Genomic DNA, 20,284 nt, shown 5'->3' on the forward strand with positions numbered 1-20,284 from the left:
CAGAAAACTGATGCCAAATTGGGCGGTACACTAACCACTGCGCCACGCCGACAGATAAGTTGGGAGGTGCGAGAATTGACCATTTGCGGAAAAGCTTCTGCGCATGCGCGGTAACGGCGCAGCTGGCGCCCTCTATGGGCGCTTTGGTTTTGGTTGGAAAACACGAGCCGGGCCGGCCATCACTCGTGCATCTCTGTGCCGTCACTGAACTAAGTCGCCTCGCTTAAGCAGCGTACAGAAATGCCAGCGCACTGTGTGGCCTACGGCTGCACGAATTATTTTACTGAGAAAGGAAGCACGCATTTCTACAGGTTCCCGTCCGCGAGGCTACGTGCCGAAAAGAGAGATGCTTGGCTAGCTGCTGTGAGGAGACAGAATGCCGACGGTTCGCCGTGGGCGCCCAACAAACATTCTCGGATCTGCAGCGCGCATTTCATAACAGGTACGGTAACCTTAAGTGCTTATAACTTGGTTTGTGCAATCAGAAATCACGTTTACTGCAGGACGGCCGTCAAAGTTCAAGAACCATCCTGACTTCGTCCCCAGTGTGTTCACCTACATGAAAAGTCGCGGCGATGCTGCTGTGCGTCGCCATAGCCGATGGTGGAAGCGACAGAAAGGTAAGCGCTACAATCTCAGTTTATATTTACTGGGACAAAAACTGCTAATGCAGAATAGAGGAGCAGATGTTCGTGAAGGCAACCACACATCTGTCTGAGCGCGTGAACGGTCAGTTCTGTCGTGCATTTACGAAGGTCGCTCTTGCTTTCCGGACTCACTCCAGCTTTTAAAGATGTACGGTCTAAAGCACAGTCAGTGGAAATGTGAATGTATAATAAATACTTGTTTCGAGCCCGGTACCACTCTAGTGAGCCGTTCGAGCACTCTAGGCTATCGTCTGGACGGCTGTACTGCATCGCTCCCGTCTGGTATTTTGTAACTGCTTTCATCATGGGCGAGGCCAGACGAGAAACCAACCACTTTCGAGGAGATTTGCAGTGGATAGTGTAGTGTGACAGGCAGTGCTTGCGAGGTTTCTCGTGCCTGCGGCACCGTGAGAGCATTTGTATAGATTTATTGCCCACTCGATCATTTTTGCCGCTGCTTCCCGCATTTACAGCGTGTTTTTAGGCTGTGAAGTCGTATTGTGAATGCCGCATGCAATGCCTTTGTCACCAGTAGGGTAGCCAGACATATTTCGGTGGTGGGATTCAACCATACTTTATGCTCGTGTGTGCGTTGGTATGTGTGCGTGTAATATATACACATGCAAAGCTGAAAATTTTCGGGGGTTTGAACCCCTCAAACAACTCTTCCGCTCAGCCATGTCCCTGATTGTCACTATTTCTTAGACACCCAATATGTGGCTGTTATGCACATCTCACCCTAGGTGCTTATTGTCAGCAAATGACCTGTGCATAACCACGATACCATTCTTTCAGGGGAGCTTGATACGACAGCCACTTCTGCTACTCCTAATGACACGCCAGAGTTGCAGGATCCTCCCAATGGTGAGCTTGCTTGCACTTTGCAAACTTAAGTGCTGTTTTGAGTTTCTTCCCGTGGCATCATGTGATTGCTCAGATTTCAGCTGGCTTGATTCTGCAGACACATTCATATAGGGGATAATGGTCAGCTGATGTGTTGCTTTCAGAGAATCTCAACATGGACACTAGTGCTGCACAGGATGGTGTACTAGATGAGAATTCGGTGGACCTGCAACAACTGGAAAATGGTAAGTTTGTGTGCACTTTGCAGAGTTGAATGTTTTTTCAGCATTTCCCCATACCACGATGTGAATCCTGCCGCTGCTTGTTGCATGTGGCCCATTTCTGCAGTAACACACTCACACAAAGCAATTAGATGTCATGCTGTTGCATTGCTTGCAGAGAATCCTGACGAAGGCTTGGATGCTACAAAGGATGATGTACCTGATCAGGACTCGATGGAGCTGCAGCCACCCGAAAATGGTGAGTTTGTATGCACTTTGCAGAGTGCAATGCTCCTTTCGGCTTTTTCCCGTACCATGATGCCAATGCTGCAACTGCTTTTTGCATTTGCAGATAAAAACTCCTCAGCTATAGGCTTATTGTAGAGCTTGTTTCTAGTCCGTATGTCCATATGTGTAACATTGACTTGCAGAGGGCACTCTAAGGTGCTTGACGAGCGCTTTTTCTGTGCCACTTGCAGGTATAAAGGAGCAAATCTGGCCAGATTGCCGCTGTCAAGCCTGTGCTTCTAAGAAGATTGAAGTCCTGGAGCAAGAAATAGGAAATTCGCAGAAGTTTATCCTCCAGTTGCAGAAACAAAATGCAAAGCTAGAGGTGGAGCTAGATGCAGCCATGTCAAGGTGTCTCACCCTGACTACTCTAGCCACTCCAAAGGACTGCATGTACTACACTGGATTGCCGAATGTTGAAGTGTTCAATATTTTGCTTGAATACTTTGCACCACGCGCTAGAGAAATGTTGTACTGGGGCTCAAATAAAAAACGGCATAATGACCCTCGTGGCAACAAAAAAAATGGCAATCTGGCCAAAGAATTTTTCATGGTGTTAGTTCGGCTCAGGACAGGTATGCAAGGGCAAGAACTGGCCAGGAATTTCCTGATGTCAGAAAGTCTAGTTAGCCGCACTTTTTCCACATGGATTAAAATTTTACAACGAGAGCTTCGGCACTTGACACCCTTACCTACTTTAGATGACATAAGATTCCACCTACCGAAGTGCTTCTCTGATTTTCCCGACACCCGTCTTGTTCTCGATGCCACAGAGGTGAGAATACAGAGGCCTTCGTCATTGAGCGCACAGCGCCAAACCTTCTCACCATACAAGCATTACAACACGTACAAGGCGCTTATTGGATGTACACCAGATGGATACATCACTTATGTGTCTCGCCTCTGGGGAGGCTCTAGCTCGGATAAAGCAATCTTGGAAAGTAGTGGTCTTCTTGACAAGCTGGAGCCAGGAGATGCAATAATGGTTGATAAAGGTTTTACATTTCCTTACTTGCCAGCAGGTATAACAGTTTATCGGCCTCCATTCCGAGAGCCTCACCAAAAGCAGATGCCTGCAAATAAAGTTGACGAAACCAGGCGCATCGCTTCTGCAAGGGTGCACGTTGAAAGAGCCATTGCAAGAGCTAAAAGCTTTCATATTTTGGATAGGCCCTTTCCTATCGCCATGATAGACATTGCTGAGCAGGTTTTTGAAGTTTGTTGCCTCTTGAGCAACTACAGGCTGCCTTTGATTCGAGAGGTAGATTAGGATTTGCAAGAGCACGAGCATAGTTTTCAAAAGGAAGCCAAGTTTGAAATTGGCCTGAGCTGGCTAGAGTTAGGAAATGATTTGGTGGCTGCAGCCAAGGCAGTAACAGAAGTCAGCTGTTTTTGGAATGATGTGCCATTTTGAATGTTTTACCAAACTTGCTGTAACCAATAAATGTAACTATGAAACATTTTTCAATCAATCTTGTTATATCACAGTAGCTATATTCACCTTTGTGCTGAATAGACCCACGCTACTGAAGCCCCATATAGTTGAAATTTATCTCGCGCTTTCCACGACAGCTTTCAGAAGCCACGTCAAGCCCCATTTGCCTTACTCTAAGTCACAAATAACGAAACAGGTTGTTTGCCTGTGTTACACTGTCCCATCTTACATAAGTCACAATAAGCCTTTGTTACTTAGTTACTTTCAGACTATAAGAGCCATGCATTGGTTTCACAAGTATAGCTGAACAGTCTACACATGATTATGCCACGATTGCCATGAATTTCACAGAGTTTTGCAGTGCACTCCTTGAGAAGTTAACTGAAAAAAAAAAAAGCATGAGACTGTTTCTCCCCAGAAGAGAGCGATTATAAATAAAGTGAGGCGTCTTACTTCAACTTTTTTATTTTGATGCTTAGGCCATCTAGACGCGTGCAGACATAAAATCCAGCCTTGAATTTTTTGAAAGACACGTATGTTTCAGACGTGTAAAGCCGCCCAAGCCTTTTGACACGCCGTGTCAAGATTTCGGGTACAAGTGCATGCTTAGTGAAGTGCAAGAGTCCTGGCAGTACTTCCTGAGCCCAGAATTTTTCGCAGAACTCTATCCTTTCAACATGGAGATGTGGGGGGTCTCCTGGTGCGTTTCCCTCAGTCCATATGACAAAATCGCACCAGTTATGGCCCGTTACTGCCATCTGGCCTTGCACCTGATAGAAATAGGCGTGGTCCCGCTTCAGCTCCGCACCTTCTTCGGTGAGTCTGCAGCAGAAGTTTCTGTCACTGCAGGCGTCCTCACACGTTATCCCTTTTTTTGAAAAAGGGCATTTCACTTCTAGTAGGCCTTCTTTTCCATCTACAACAACAATTCTGTCTGGTGAAGCAGCTAAGAAGGGGTACTGGCAGTGGACGTGAAGTCCAGTTTCCCGGACTGCCACGCTCGAGTCTCTGGCCTGCAACAGTTTCACATAAGCAGCTACGGCATCTGCTTCGTGCTGTCTGCCATATACGATTGCTTCGGAAGTGGCTCTGTCCCAAGGGTACAGTAATGCCTTTAGCAAACTGTCCGGTTTTGTACACCGGCAGATCCTTTTAAACATCGATGCTGTTAGCCGTCCAACCCGTTCTGCATGCCACTTCTTGTTAGATGCTTGGCCGACTGTTTGGTGGCATATCAGATCCCTCTCTGTCTGGCTTAGTGGCTTCATTGTTTTCATGTACGATTGTACCTCAGTTGCTGCAGCCTCGCTCCAGAGGTCATCGCTGTCCTCTATGGGCTTCTTTATGTTGCATGGTGGCTTTGGCTTGGCTTTATCGTGGCACATGTATCGCAGAGCATGCAGATCGGGACAGGCGGTCGCCAGCTTATCCCTCAGTGACTGAATGGCATGTGGACTAGGAAGTGGGCCATCAGCACAGGGGTCATAATCGCGCTTCCGTTTCCCACGTGTAGGCTTGTTTATGAAATACTTTTGGAATCTGATTTCACCCAGAGGCTTTCTTGCCACTGGTTTCTTTGCTGTAAGTAAACAGAAAATAGGGTACTTCAGTTATGCTGCTAAAGAGAGCACACATGTGAGTGATAAGTACATTTGTGTTGAGAAAGGGAGCATATGCACGTGCACAAGCATGGCTGTTCAACACATGAGGAAGTGTGTTTGTTCGTGTACTGTGCTTTGTGGTGTGTAAATGATGTAACACTGTTTATTAATAAACTGGCATGACTGAGCAAGCAGTCATGAAAATGCAACGCTGCGAGCCTGTTTCTCTATGCATATTTTGTGAATGACACATAATGGTATGTGAACGCAACGTCATGTTCACAATAGCGGTAATTTACTGGTTTGAACATCCACTGCTTACACGAATCCTGGAGTGCAAGTTGCGTCTCCAATCATTTATTATGCTTGGATTCCCGGCTGTTAAAAGGTTTCTGAAAGCGCTCTCCATTGTAGTATGAAATACACGGGACGGGTAGTACCAGGACAAGCGCTGTCCTGCGTTTACACTGCGCTATGTATTCTCTGCAACCATGATTAACTAACATGCTAAAACCTACTACCCTTCGAACTCGTATTTGACCTGCACTGTGTCATGCAATATGCTTTGTGCTCGGCACTGTATGGCTGAGCTGCTTTTGTGCCATTAAAATATATCGCGATCATAATATGCTTGCACAGGGTACTTTGTAGGTATATACTTAGCTGAAACACGAAGTTCTTAGTGGCAAGATGGGCAACACAGGATCGTTAAGGACATGCATTGGTGGAGTAATACCTTCAGCAGGGACTATCCACTTGCAGGGTACGTCCGTGCAGGACGGTGCATGTTCAGCTCTGGCGGCAGCACTAAACAGCAGGCCTGCTACATGTTGGCAGGTTTCACTAAGTCTGAAAGAAAAAAAAAACTGTTGTTCACAAAATCAACGGACAACCTCGAACATGTATTTACAGACGCTAAGCCCGCGTCTTGCAACATCGAGCTTTTTAGGTAGCACCGCAATGAGGTAAAGTACTCGATAGACGTGATCTTGTGAATGCAACAATGTGTACCACGGCAGCACACAGTCTCGCGTATATCCGTACATTGTAACGGTTCGCAAAAAAAGCTGCCATTAGTGCGCGAGGCTGCGCTTCGATGTATAAGCGCAAACCATGATTGATATAGTAGCACGGGTCGTTTATAATCACAAAAGCGGGAGCTGCAGCAGGTATAAGCACTGGGGTAAACTCCTGTCCTATGAAGAGAACGTAATGTTCCGATAAGGGAACTGCATGCTCCCATTACACTCGCAAGCGCATAGGCGCAACATTTGTTTACACACATTTTCGGCAATCGGTGATTTGCACTACAGACGCTAGTAAAATCAAAATATCTCACCCAGCAACACAGTCGCAGTGCGCTCCAACGATGCGACCGGTAGCCACGACGAACCATGCCGTTGTTACATACACGCCGGACTTCATGGACGGTGCGCACGCCGCTCTCACCAGACCTAGTTCGTCATCAGATGTTTGGAGGTTCAACTTCAAGTGTTTGACGTATCCTTCTTCCTTGAAGGACCAGCCGCGATGAGCCTGGCGAACGGTCGAAGTAGCGGAGTGTAGGTACCGCCACACGTCGTTGTTGCTCAGGCTGCAACGCGAAAAATCCTCGCTCCATCCCGTTTCCACAAACGCAAACGGGATGTTTTCTTCTTCTATCATGTTGTTTCCGTAAGCAGCGCACGTTTCCGGCAAAGAAACAACAGTAAATCAATAAAACAAGCGCACGCGAGCCGCCGAACGCTGCCTAGCACATGTTAGTTCACGAATGCCTTTCCAACCAAAAGCGCGAGCGCTGCTTCCCTGTTTAGACGGCAGGTGGCGCTCGCTTTTCCGCAAATGGTCCATTGCGCGAGGAAAACTTTCTACGAAAACGCACAGAGCGAAAAAGAAAACGTAGTGGCCGCAAATCGGAATTCTCACAAAAGCACCTTACAGCAAGCATTAAGAAGTACTAATTAGAACTTGCCTCAACAATAAAAGCAGAGGTTCAACACAAGGCAAGATTTATTTGAGACACAAAAAGTGGAAGCAAATAGTCGAGAATTGGAATACCATACGCGAAGCTTGTGGGCGTTGCGGGCGTAGCGGTAGCGGTCGGCGCTCAACAGGAGCCCTCAAAAAGTAAGCGTTGGATGTCAGTATTGGGCTGATGGCTATTTAACAGAATCATTCGCAGTTCCCTTCTGAAGAAATAAAGTTTACCATCAATCCCAATTTTAGGCACACGGCAGGCACAACGCATCTTGGTGGCTTTCAGCTGCCGTGACCAGTAGCGAACACAAAACTCGTAGGCTCCGAAGGGCATACCGGCAGCCTTGTTGCCGTTGTTTAGCGCATGATCTATAATTTGCAACTTGAAGCAACCGTGTGGCTTCAGTATCGCCCCATAACGTGTCAAGATTACAGACACAACACACAAAACACGCCGCAACGCGCACTGGCCACTTCGGCTTGGCTTGAATTGGATTGGATTTCCGTGCAATAGTACGCTCAATGCTTAAGAGATGGCGCCAGATGGTGCGCGCTATCATCAATGACTGGAACGAGCAGACGACATTATTGCGGCAGTTTTGGGGGGTGCGATAATTACTCGAGAAAAAAATCGTATTATTTCTTGGACGATGTGGGGGGTGCGAGAATTATGCGAGTGCGATGATTACGCGAGTAAATACGGTACTTTATCAAGATGGAGGAGAGGGTATTAAGCACACACATGCCATCATTTGACGTCTCATTGTGATGCCACGATGACATCACAATAACTTTATGGTAACCTGAAAAAAATTTCGGCAATATGTGATGCTACAGGGACATCATAAGGCATCGTCATTTTATTGTGGCGATTTTTTTTTGCAACACTCGCGTTGACGATGACCATCACTTTTCGTTATGATGGGGAACATGAAGCTTTTGTCTTATTAACTTCAACCGACCACCACTGAAAATATCAAAAGCCCCTCCACCCAACGAACAGATAAAAGACCACAGAGGGGGGGGTGAAAATCCCGAGAAAAGAAAACAACAAACCTAGCACAAGAATGTTTGACAAATTATCCTGTCTTTTGTGCTGTTGACGTTAGAAATGAGACAGTTCCAATTAGGATCTCTCCAGGAATGCAACCTTCAAATATGTCGCATGGATCTTCTATGTTTTTCACTGATCAATGACTAGTTAAATGTTGAAACTATGCAACATCACCGCTATACTACCCTACGCTCACCGAAAAATTGCTAAAATACCCTACAAGTAGGGAAATTACCCTATGGTTGGCAACCCTGGTCCACTTGTCGAAACTCATGCTCGAGCTCACAACCCCTGTTTACGGATTTTATCATCGCAAGCCTCCATCATCCCCTTCCTGCCGTCTCTAACTCGTTAAAAAGCTCGTTTCGCAGAAATTATGGCGTCAGCGTGGCCGTCGTTGGTTGAGTGAAAATCAAGTTGCAAGTAAAAAAATGAAAAAAAAAAGAATTCCAGATCTGAGTGATGATTGAACCCAGGTCGTTTGTGTGACAAGCAGCTGTTCGACCACACATCCATGCACCTGCTTGAATATGCAGTGAAAATAACTTCCTCTGCTTGGAAATGCAGTAAAGATTACCTTCATTGTTTACAGACATCCTGTATATTGTAATGTCACCGTAATATTGTGTGTTAGAAGTGTACATTGCCACCGGGTGTCGGAACACGCGATTATCATAACGACTATGTGGTTTAAAGGTGGCACCCCATTTTGAAAGGCACATTGTTGCTATGCATATTTCCTTAACACCACTTAGTGCGTCCACAGCAAGTTAAAAACATTTCACGCGCGTTTGCTCGTGGTTCAAAGCGTGCCACTGATCACACAGAATGTGGCCATATGCGAAAGCTTCACTGGCACAAGCCACTTTCAACTTTATTGATTGCATTATATAATCCACATTTTAAACTTTTCGAGCAAGATCAAACAATAAAGGTAGCATTAGGTTGTTGAAGTACGCACTAGGGATAGGATATCTCTATGCACTCAAACCTTGTTATAACGAAGTTGAAGGGGAGCCACAATTATTTCATTATATCCATTATTGCGTTATATCGATCATAACAGTTTCTGGCAGTGTATGCTCAGATGGGCGCACACCTATAAGCATGCAAAGAAGGAAACCGCCTTGCGGTCTGATTTACCGCAGTGCGACTACGCGTGCCATGGAAAATAAACTTAGTCAAACCTCATTAACTCAAACTTTCGGGTAATTCCAACTCACACTGAGGTCCCGTAAAAGCTATGTGTATTCCCATGGGCGAAAACGCCCTGTAATTCGAACGGGCAAGCCCTTCCAACGGTCAATAGGAACATTCCGCGCGCCGAAAATGCTCTCTGCACCATGTCCAATCCCGCGGCGGCACCTCTCAATGCTGCGCACGAAGAAGGAAAAGAAGAAAAGGAAAGAAAAGACTATGGTGGATTGTTTGCTCTCTCTCAAATGCCGCTCTGCTACACGCCTGTTCCACGCTTCTCCCTTTTTCATTCGCTCGGAGGATTTCAAGCTGGACGGTTGTGCCCTCGCGATCTCCGACTTCAGCGTAGCTCCCGCCGACTGGTTCGCCCTCCGCGGTCTCCTGATGCCGTGCAGCTCTCGCATTGTGGCACCCCGCCCTTGGACTGCTTCGACCGGATCTCCACTTTCCTATCTCCTTCTTTTTTCCTCTCGCTGGCTGGCGGCTTCTTATCCATCTATTTTCCTTCTATTCTTTTTATTCCTTCTCTCTATATCTTTTATTCCCCATATCCCATTCCTCTGCTGACCTGTTGAGGTGTCCTCGTAAGGAGAGACAGTTACGGGTCGGCACCTTTCTTTTCTTTTCTTCTGATATAACCACAATCTCTCTCTCTTTTCAGTCTCTGCATGTAGAGGCCCTTCTCTTCCAAGGCCGGGCAAAAAAAAAAAAAAGAAAGCTGTCACGGAGAGTCAACCTTTCTCAGTGCAGATAAGCAGCCATTGTAGCAGCAGAGACTCAGTCGTTGCCGTTGTGAAAGGAAAATCGCTTTGCACCGTGGCACCGCTTCTCTCTCATGTGGCCCGCTGAGCGCTTCCTCAATCCTCTCCGCTGGCTGTGTGAGGAGGACGGCTCTCTCGGCCACGCGGGGCGTGGCTGTAGGTAGGCGCGGGAGTTTTGACAGAGTCGTGCCGAACGAGCGTCAAACTTCGCAGAAAACGCTATACAGTCGAGCCCACTTAAAACGGCCCCACTTAAAACGAACTTCCGCTTAAAACAAACAATATTCGTGTGACCGTGAAAATGAAACAAAACACACAACGAATGTCTTCGAGCACCGCTGGTCGCTTACAGCGAATGGAGTCAACGGTCTGCTTATTTCCCGGGAAACAAATTTCGACCACAGATCAGGCATCGGCGATGTGCCCATACATTCTTATTGTCAAACGCCGACCCTGCCTCCGTGACCCTCTAGTTGCCGCTCTACCCAACCCATGGAAGAAGTAAAGCTGTTTCCTTCCTCCGTGCCCCGACTGCTTTTATTATGCACCCCTCCGTCTTTTGTCCCCCCGCTACTCTGAGCACCCCGCATCGCTAGACGAGGCCAGAGTGTTTCACACTGCTACCGATCTTTCGAAGACAGGTCGGCCATCTACCCTATTTTTGATCGCTGGTTGGCGTCGCCGGCCTGGAGGGACCAGACCATTTGCCAACATTGTCGGCCACCGACTGTATACGATAGTCTGCGTCTAGTGCACGCGCGTACTCTACCCCACCGACTCTGCGATTTGTTTTGTGTTTAGGACTTGTTCTCGCTCACTTCGCACTCTGCCCAGCATGCCTTCCGGGCGCGTGTGGAAGAGCGAAACTGGTTGTCAATTTGCGTGGAACAAATTGCGAAATATCAAAGTTCGTGAAGCCACGCAAGCCCGCCGGTGCAACAAAACGATTTTTTTACCACGGCCGCGCGTACCGATCTAGGTGGCCATGCTTTGACTTCTGTGCGTGCAGGCACTCTTTCCTCCAAGTTTTTCTACGTGCGATCGAGTTTCGCGGACCTTTCAAGCAAGGTACCCAATCTCCCTCTTTCCTGTGTGTTTCGGTTTTCAAGGTCGCCCCTCCCGCCGCATCCTCCCCTCTTTTTATCGCAACTCTTTGCCCTTCTCTCGCAAGTCTGCTCTTCTTTCATTATCACGACCCCTTCACCCACGGAGGAAGGTTACTCCGTCCCTTCGCCTGTCTCTGCCGCTCCGCGACGCCCGCCACGCTGGCTTGAATTAGTTTCGTTTTCTGGCTGAAAACGGGCCCAGAGCTGTTCCACGCGTTCTGACATGTGTGTCGCGTGTGCACCTCTTGATTTCTCTTGGTGTGCGTATGTAGTCGGGATGGCAGACGGTAAGACTAGCACGCTTTTTCTTGCCGCTCAACAAAACCTCAAGCCAAGTGTGACCGTTTGGCTTGAGCGTAATCCGCGCGTTAGGTGCCGCGTTGCTGAGCGCTTGCTCATAGCTGTTGACCATCTGGCAGCCACTTTGCCGCTTCGGGCGTCCCAGTATTCAGCTGTGGAGATGGTGAACATTTCGTGGGCGGTGGTGACGGCTATTTGCGCGCGAAACCGTTTTCGCGAGGCCGACTTCATCGACGTCGGTGTTACGTCCTAACAGGACCACTGCGGCGGGGGTTTGTGGCAGCGCATCGTCGGCTCCGACCTGGTAGAGCTGGTGGACAATCTGTTGGGATGGTTTAATTACGGCGGATGATGATGCTGAAACTGCGGAACCATGCACTAGTTGGGACATTATGAATGAAGTACATGGCGAGAGCGACGAAACTTTGGAGCCACTGCCTCATGCAGCTTATGCCACGGGCCTCGGCGAACGAGTACTCTGCCGTTTTAAATGAACTCCAGACCACCCTTATCGCTTCTGCTCTTCGAAACAAGTGCATCACGGACTTTTTTTGGGAAAAAAATTTTTTCACTCGCAACTTTTTTCAAGAGATGTGTTTAATTTACTACGAACTTCGGGATACAGCGAACGGATGCCGTGTCACACTCAGGTTTGTTATAAGCGAGCTTGACAGTACCTGACACACTACGGTTGACTTTTTATAGACTATTTGATAGACTAATTTAGTTCGTTATATCTATTTACCAGTCGATTTTAGTTCGTTACAATGAGGTTTAAAATGTATGGTTCTTAATGGAGATTTCAAGAGGAACTTCATTTACTTCGTTATATCCATTATTTCCTTATATTCAGTTACGTTATAACGAGGTTTGAGAGTAGTGCTCAGCTCTTAAAGGCGAAGCTTGGGGTTCCCCCAATTTTTTGTAAAAGCGCTTCAATATTTCCACAGGCAAACCTTCTGCAATGAAATTCATATTGTTTTGTCTTTTTCAAAATTAACTGAACCCTTCAAATTATAAATCAAACCAATTTTCAAGTTAAAAAATGTAGTTACCTCGCTTTTCACAGTAGCAAATGATCACCGCGGGTTCACGTTTAGCGAGCCACAGGGCCGCGACTTCATCACCTACTCGCGTGTAGCGCACCGCTCTGCGCGCGCTCAACTAACAAGGCTTTTAGCGCAGAGCGGCAAAACAGACAGTGTTCGAATAAAAGAAATACACAAACACTTTATTGCCTTTGGCGGCATCCCGAACAGTACAACGTCCGCTCCCGGGATGCGGGGAGTGAAGGCTCGCGCACGTGGACGTTCACAATAAGGGGAAACCGCGAGCATGTCACAGCTGGCAATGGCGAGCTTTGACACGGCGGTCGGGAAAAGGTCCCTTGCGGCTATGCTGCGCACTCTCACGATGGCCACTGGGCCTGGTCGCGAGAGTTCTGGCAAATTTTGTACGCGTAGGCCTATGGCAAGTGCGGCTTGATGTGGTGCGACCACACCAAGCCGCACTTGCCGTAGGCCTACGCGTACTCAGGCTAGCACTCAAATAAAAATGCCTGCCTGGGATGCTAAGGCTCCCCGGGCAGGCTACAGTTCGGCGATTTCCGAAGGAGACGTGGACGGAGGAAACACGTGCTTACCAGGCGCCGACGAACAGAGGAGAGAGACTTTCCGGCGCACACATGACTTGGCCTCGCGGATTGTCGCAGCCCCCGAGAACACGCGCCCATGTGGGGCGCCATCTATCGCCACACGCCGTTACCAGAGCACGGGAAAGGGAAAAGGAGCGGCCGTATGGCGGGATGCCCTCGAAAAAGTCGCGGACGTGCTTCAGATCCCCACACAAGCAATCCCATAAAATCGTCAGACATAAGCCTCTTTCATTAACTTGCATAATGTTCCAAGTTTGAGCATACTTGTGCCTCCAGATTTTGTTAAAACTGACTTTAACGTATTCTTAAGGGCTGTATGATTTTACTGGAGAGTGCAATGCTGCTTAGGAGTGTGGCATCATTATGTCAAATTAATCTCCAGAGATTGCGGCTCTTTGAGCTTGCGGACAGTCGTGCCATCAGGCAACAAACGCGTGTACATTTATTATCCTGCTTTTTCATCGCAACGAGGTTACGAGCCGAAACTTAAACTTCACTAGCGACAAGCATTAATAACCTTACAAAATATGCCAAATAGCACAAGCAACATCATGCTTGCAAAGTAGGCTTGTGCGAATTGTAAATTTTTTGTTCAAAGTGAATACCGATCTGATTAGAATTATCTTCGATTGAATTTCAGTAGTATATAGCGCATATTATGAAGAAAAAGGAGCATATTTGTCATGATCTGACCAACCTGCAATTTTTTAATTGAAACGAAGCATGTCAATGACATTCTTATTGGCTCACTGAGAAGTTGAAGAAACTTTGAATAGCAGCTGGATTTGACCATCGATAGAATGGAAGTGACGTCCAAAATGTGTTATGCTTTAAAATTTACCATACCGAAAGAATATGAGCCATTATAACAAGCTTTTAATCTTCAAAAACGAATGGATGCGAAGTTAATTTATCTACAAGTGGGGCATCGCGGCATTCCAGATTTTTTTTTTCGAAAAGGTGTTTTTGCGTTACAGCGCTTCTTTACTGCAATGGAACCACCTTTACAGGCAGGTTACATTTGGAATATTTTATTCGTTCTTTTCGATCTTCAAAATTTTAAATAAGTGAAATTCGAATTGAAGGGCATCTGAACGTGTTAATAGTCATTTGAATATATGCACAACCCTTATGTACAAAGTACCACGAATGCAGGGTCACCAACGTTCAACTCGTCGGGAGGAGTCCACGGGAAACGAGCTGTGGTACTGTCTCCATGGGCCCACTGCAGGAGACGTCCGTTCCTACCAAACCGTAAAGACTCTTTACTGTTTCCTGTGTGCCAACCTAACCTCTTCCGCCAGGCGGTGCCACGGACACCACTGTGCTAATTCTATCTCGCGCGACCACACAGCCACCTCTCCTTGGCCGCTGTCAAACTTAGCTGCAGCTAATATGCTAGACACGCGTGCGTCATCAGGCGCAAAGACTTTAATATGGGTGATAGCACCTCCACAATATACATGTCCACATGCACTGTTTTATTCCTAGAAAGGCAATTTTCACGAAAAGGAATATCGAGGGACAGCTACAGTGTCCATATAAAGATAAATCCCAGCTTTTGAATATTATCATGCATTTTTTTACAAAAAAAAGTTACCTAGAGCTGTCTTTCAGATTTAGCTGGATACTGTCGCCACTATTTTTTTGGCAGAAGTGACCTGAAAGAGACCGCAAACATTCAAATCCTAGATAATGAACCAGGAAAGTGGTCTTCATATTTTAACCTTGTGCCTTCGAAATTATACACTTTTTAAATAGGGAAGCAATTCTGAATGACTTTTTTTATTTTCCTCTGTAAAACTGCATTAAGCAAAGTAGATGCATTAAAAAGTATTTTGCATTGCAGAACACGCAGACGAAAGTTGACTATAAGAGAGAGTTGGCTTTTCTGCCAACTGGACAGGGTTGCACTTTTTCTTGAAGTATTTTGTGGAAAATAATAAAATGGTAATGTAATCTGTGCATAAAGACGATAACTAAAATGCACTGACCTGATCAGTCTTTGGTAAGGGACGACCTCTGCTAGCTCGTGCTAATCGGTATGTGAAATGTTTGGTTCAGCCAAGCTAGTCTAGGGAGGGTGAAAGGTTAATGAAAGTGAACACATGCATTCATGTTGTAAATTGCGGCAAACATTCGAGAGGTTCAGTATCTTGTGACACACTGCTACGTGCCAAAATATAGCGGAACTAGACTCCTTTCGTAGTGAGCTTAGTGGCTTTTCGCTTGAAAGATAGGGACAAAGCCTTAAGGAGGTTGCTGCAATTGAATTGGAGAATCCGGTCAAAATTATCGATTTATGGATATTTTTTGTGATCGTAATAAAGTATTATAATGAACTATGCTGTAGTAATCAAGGAAAAATCACTTATTCAGTGTGTTATCGTCGAAAACCAGAAAAAATGTCTTCAGGAAGTGTAATAAAATGTAAGTGAAGTAAATCCTGAAGTATAGAGAGGTCATCTGCAAGGTGTTCTGGTCCTCAGTGTTAGGTTATCGTGTTTGTGTATAGGGGGGGGGGAGGGGGGCTGACGCAGACGCGCTTTGCTATCAGCGGTGACCCGGACTCGGACTGTTCGGCTTCGTGATGCCAATGCTCGGTGTGATAGTGGCTCGATCATGTATATAAGCAACCGCCTCTTTTCCTTCCGGGTGGTAAAACAGTTGGTTGTGTGACCGAATAAACATGTGTTGCACTTAGCCACCGTGTGCTGCCTGCCGGTCTCGCGCCTGTTTAGACGAAGATATAATAGTGGCGACGAGGATGGGATCCGAGTGAATCTGCACTGCCGACAGACGCCAGGCACTTTTGCGAGCGGAAGATTCCAACATGGCAGCGGCTGGCAAGTTCAAACCCTTCCTTGAAGACGGAGACGAGAATTTCGAATCGTACATCGAGCGGTTCGAGCACTTCCTTCGGGCGACCCAGGTGAGCGACGACCTCAAAGTTTCGATGCTGGTTACCGCTATTGGGAAAAAAACCTATCGCACGCTTAATAATCTACTAGCTCCCGCGAAGCCCAAGGAGAAAGAATATGCGCAACTAATTCAAGCCCTCAAGAAGCATTATGCTCCGGAACCCATGGTCATAGCGGAACGTTTCCGATTCAACCGCCAGATTCAGCAGGACACAGAACTGGTGGCGGGCTTTGCGTTGGAATTAGAGTCTGGCTGGCTCCTGCACTTTCGGGGCATTTTTGAATGAATCTTTGCGGAACCGTTTCGTTGCCGGGCTGAAAGACGAGACAACGCATGCAGAGCTTCTGAAGAGGGCCACACTGACGTTTGCAGAGGCGTGCAAACTAGCCCGAAGTATTGAACTAGCCCGTTCCGAGGCGAAAAAATTCCAGCCGGAGGGGCAAGAACTGGGTGTCCACGCCGTACAACGACAAGCTCTGAGTTCAAGGTCGGGACAGCCGCGTGGAGATTACATGGAAACGAGAGCAACGAAAGAAACCACCGGTTGGGCTTGCTATGACTGCAGAGCCACCTTCAACACCGACGAAAGGTGCCCGTTCAGGAAATACCACTGCCACACCTGCAAACGAGTGGGCCACTTGGCGAGAGCGTACCGATCGTCCGCCAGCACAGCGCACTATGCGGAGGACAGTAGTGGTGAGGACAATACTTTGCTACAGAATATGTTTTCGTATGACGAGAGTGTCCGAAACTATACTGTAAACGTACGGGTCGGGGGTCGTAATGTGCCGATGCTGATAGATACAGACGCGTCTGCTTCTATAGTCCCCGAGACTCTCTATCAGCGACACTGGGCCGGGAGAACGTTGTTGCCGTGTAGCATAAAGCTAAAAGCCTATTGGGGAACGCCGTTAGCGGTTCTGGGCAAGCTGATGATGCCGGTAGAGCACAACTACTAGACAGCGACGCTGCCTCTGATCGTGGTCCGTACGTTGCAAAAGAGTGAGACTGCGTTGCTAGGGCGAGACTGGTTGGAATCTCTTAAATTGTATTGGTTGAGTGTGAGTGGGGTCGGGATCGATCGAGTAGCTAGCTTGCTTGAAAGGCTCTCGGAAGTGATTGAACCAGAGCTCGGACAGATAATGAATTGTCAAGTAAGCTTGTTGCTCAAGGATGGCACAACACTGGTCTTTTGTAAACCTCGACCGGTGCCCTTCGCACTCCGAGATCCCGTTTCCCAACAATTGAGGGCCTGGCAGAACGCAGGGGTGATTGTTCCCGTCCTAAAAAGCGACTGGGCCACGCCACTAGTGGTGGTTCCAAAAGGAGACAAAACGGTCAGGATTTGCGGAGACTACAGAATGACGGTGAATCCCTGCTTGCGCACCGATCAATATCCGCTGCCAGTCATGGAAGATTTGTTTGTAGCCTTGCATGGGTGCAAATATTTCACTGTGCTTGACCTTTCAACCGCGTATCAGCAGCTGCAGTTGCACCCTGACTCGCAGTCTTTGCTCACGATAAATACGCACATGGGGCTGTTAAAGTTTACGCGCCTACCGTATGGGATAACCAGTGTACCCTCGATATTCCAGGCAGTCATGGACGATTTTCTAGGAGGCCTAGATAAAGTCGCCTGCTACCTGGGTGATGTGTTGATTGCCGGGGAAAGTTTTGAGGAATGTTGGAAAAAGGTGGAAAGCGTGCTGACAAGGTTCAAGAAACGAGGCGTTAAATTGTGCAAAGAAAAGTGCAAGTTTTTCTAAACATCGGTGGCGTATTTGGGTCACGTGCTGGACGAAAATGGCATTCGACTATCCGAGGATAAGGTGCGCACTATCAAAGACGCGCCGACACCCAAGAACAAACAGGAGCTTCGAGCATATTTGGGCGTGCTCAATTTTTATGCCAAATTCGTTCTAAACATGTCAGCAGAGCTGAAACCATTGTACGAGTTGTTGGGCGAAAATGTTAAGTGGCAATGGACGGACAGGGTGGCAGATACTTTTAAGAGATCTAAGGATTGGCTTATGCATCCCAGAGTACTAACATACTACAATCTGGATCAGGAACTGGGTATGGTATGCGACGCCTCGGCGTATGGACTAGGGGCGATTTTATTCCATAAAATCGCGGGGGTTGAAAGACCGATAGCGTTCGCATCGAGGACACTAAGTCAGGCAGAGCAGGGCTACGCCCACCTGAAGAAAGAGGCTCTTGCAGTTATTTTCGGTCTAAAGAAGTTCCACAAATTTTTGTTTGGTCGAAAACTTTCCGTTTATTCAGATCACCGACCCCTGGTTGCAATTTTCGGGCATGGCAAGCCAATCTCTACAATGGCAGCAGCATGGATACAGCGGTGGGCCCTTCATCCTTGCAGCGTATGACTACCGATGGGTCTACCGAAAGGCCAGCGAAATCCAAAATGCCGATGCCTTTTCACGGCTACCGCTCCGAGAGAAAGCAGAGAAGTCGGAGGGCGTTTATTTCATTTCGGTGCTAGACGAGGCTCCATTGTTGGCAAAGGAAACGCGTAAAGATCGATTGCTGTCCAAAGTGTTGTTTTTTACGCAGAACGGGTGGCCTGCGCATGAGTCGGACGACGATCTTTCACCATACTTCGTTCGCCGTAACAAACTGTCGGTAGACCAAGAGTGCGTAACCTGGGGCAATCGCGTGGTTATACCAGCTTCGTTGCGACAGAAATTTCTATAAATGCTGCACAAAGAAACCCAGGGATGACTCGAATGAAAATGCTGTTAAGGAGTCATGTCTGGTGGCCTCGCTTAACGCTAGAGATATAGCAAGCGGTGAAAGAGTGCATCACTTGTCAGTTGTGACAGAATGCGGCAGCTAGAGTGCCACTAATGTCATGGGGCTGGCCAATGCGTAGATGGCAGCGAGTTCATCTGGATTTTGCGCAGAGGGACCAGCATTACTTTTTGGTTCTAATGGACGCTCATTCGAAGTGGGTTGAGGTGTTTGTCATGACAACAACAACAAGTGAAAAGACGGTAGAGAAATCGCGAGGTGTTTTTGGGCCTACGGACTACCAGAGGAGATCGTGACCGACAACGGGCCCCAATTCACATCGCAGCACTTCAGAACATTTCTGAGCAGGAATGGAATTCGTCATTCTGAATCTCCTCCCTATCACCCAGCTTCGAATGGTAGCGCCGAACGGTGCGTTCAGACCGTCAAGAAGGACTTGTTTAAACAGATACTAGACGAAGAAAGAAAAGGAGACAAGAAGTCCATACAACATCGCATAGACCGATTTCTCTTCAGTTATCGCAACACCCCACCCAGCACAACTGGTGAGACCCCGGCCCAGATGCTCTTGTCGTGGCAGCCAAGAACCAGGCTGAGTCTGCTGCACCCTGAAATGGAACAACGCATGCGCGAAAGGGAAAGCAGGCGAAGCTTCACGCAGACCAGAAACGAGGGCCATGGAGAGACTTTAGGGAAGGCGACCAGGTTTTGGTAAAAGGGCTCCACCCGGACGACGACAAATAGTTGTTGGGTACAATTGCTCAGCGGTGCAGCGCCTGACGCAACTTTTGCAACACTCGCTGCAGCCACAGATTCGCGAGCAGCTCGACGAAAGGACGTCTGCTAGAGAAAATGAGGACACAAAAAAAGAAATGGAGGCCGTCACATCATCATCATAACGTCATGATAAAGTGAGGGAAGAAGAGAGAGTTGCCATGGGGTCACTTTTGAAGGTGTCAATAGCGCGTCCACGCAAATTTTACAATTTGTGTAAAATACCTTTCAAGGTGTTCTCGCTGCATGATATGCACATGTTCGTGGGAATGGATCCCACAGGCTATCTCGGCTGCTAAATTTTGTGTCTGTACCCTTTAACTTCTTTCCCGACCATTGACGAGTGTAGTCGAGATTTTCTAACAGTGACCGATGACCACTATAGTCATCGGTCATTTAATTTGTTTGAAAATTTCATGACTACACCCAAGAATTAGGCATGACCGAAATAATACTCACTATACTTGCCACATTTTTGTTTGTTGACGCTAGATGGCCGCACATCTAAGACATTTGTGTCCCAGCTTTAATTTATTGCTTTTTTTTCATTCTATTTTCTCTCAGTGAAGCCACCTTTCATTTATCATTTTTCACACGATTAGTGAATCAATGCTATTGAATTGAAAGACTGGTACCTTCATTTACAAATAAGAAATCTTTACAAATTGAGCAAAATTTTTTTTTAATGATCCTTGCAAGTTTGTTTTTTCTGTCGTGAAAGGGTTAAATTGA

At 47.1% G+C, this 20,284-nt stretch overlaps 3 protein-coding genes across 3 annotated transcripts in view; 2 read left to right on the forward strand and 1 right to left on the reverse strand.

Annotated features, from left to right (window-relative positions):
- Positions 1-20,284, forward strand: part of LOC142775253 (cytoskeleton-associated protein 5-like) — a 59,322-nt gene that overhangs the window by 37,135 nt on the left and 1,903 nt on the right. Inside the window, exon 21 of the mRNA XM_075876600.1 lies at positions 14,240-14,338. Within this exon, the coding sequence (XP_075732715.1) occupies positions 14,240-14,338 (99 nt within the window). The remainder of the gene's footprint in view (positions 1-14,239; positions 14,339-20,284) is intronic.
- On the forward strand, positions 78-3,467 carry LOC142776985 (uncharacterized). Its single transcript, XM_075881291.1, has 6 exons — positions 78-442; positions 504-620; positions 1,443-1,511; positions 1,655-1,735; positions 1,890-2,084; positions 2,191-3,467. The coding sequence occupies exons 1-6, from the start codon at positions 241-243 to the stop codon at positions 3,267-3,269; spliced, it is 1,743 nt and encodes a 580-aa protein (XP_075737406.1). The 5' UTR covers positions 78-240; the 3' UTR covers positions 3,270-3,467.
- Positions 3,739-6,881, reverse strand: LOC142776111 (uncharacterized). The gene is made up of 3 exons (XM_075879091.1): positions 6,375-6,881; positions 5,772-5,884; positions 3,739-5,013 (listed from the first exon to the last, which is right to left on the reverse strand). Exons 1-3 carry the CDS (start codon positions 6,698-6,700, stop codon positions 3,884-3,886), a joined length of 1,569 nt encoding a protein of 522 aa, XP_075735206.1. The 5' UTR covers positions 6,701-6,881; the 3' UTR covers positions 3,739-3,883.

Source organism: Rhipicephalus microplus, chromosome X (genome assembly GCF_043290135.1).
Source record: "Rhipicephalus microplus isolate Deutch F79 chromosome X, USDA_Rmic, whole genome shotgun sequence".
In the NCBI taxonomy this organism is placed as follows: Eukaryota; Metazoa; Arthropoda; class Arachnida; order Ixodida; family Ixodidae; genus Rhipicephalus; species Rhipicephalus microplus.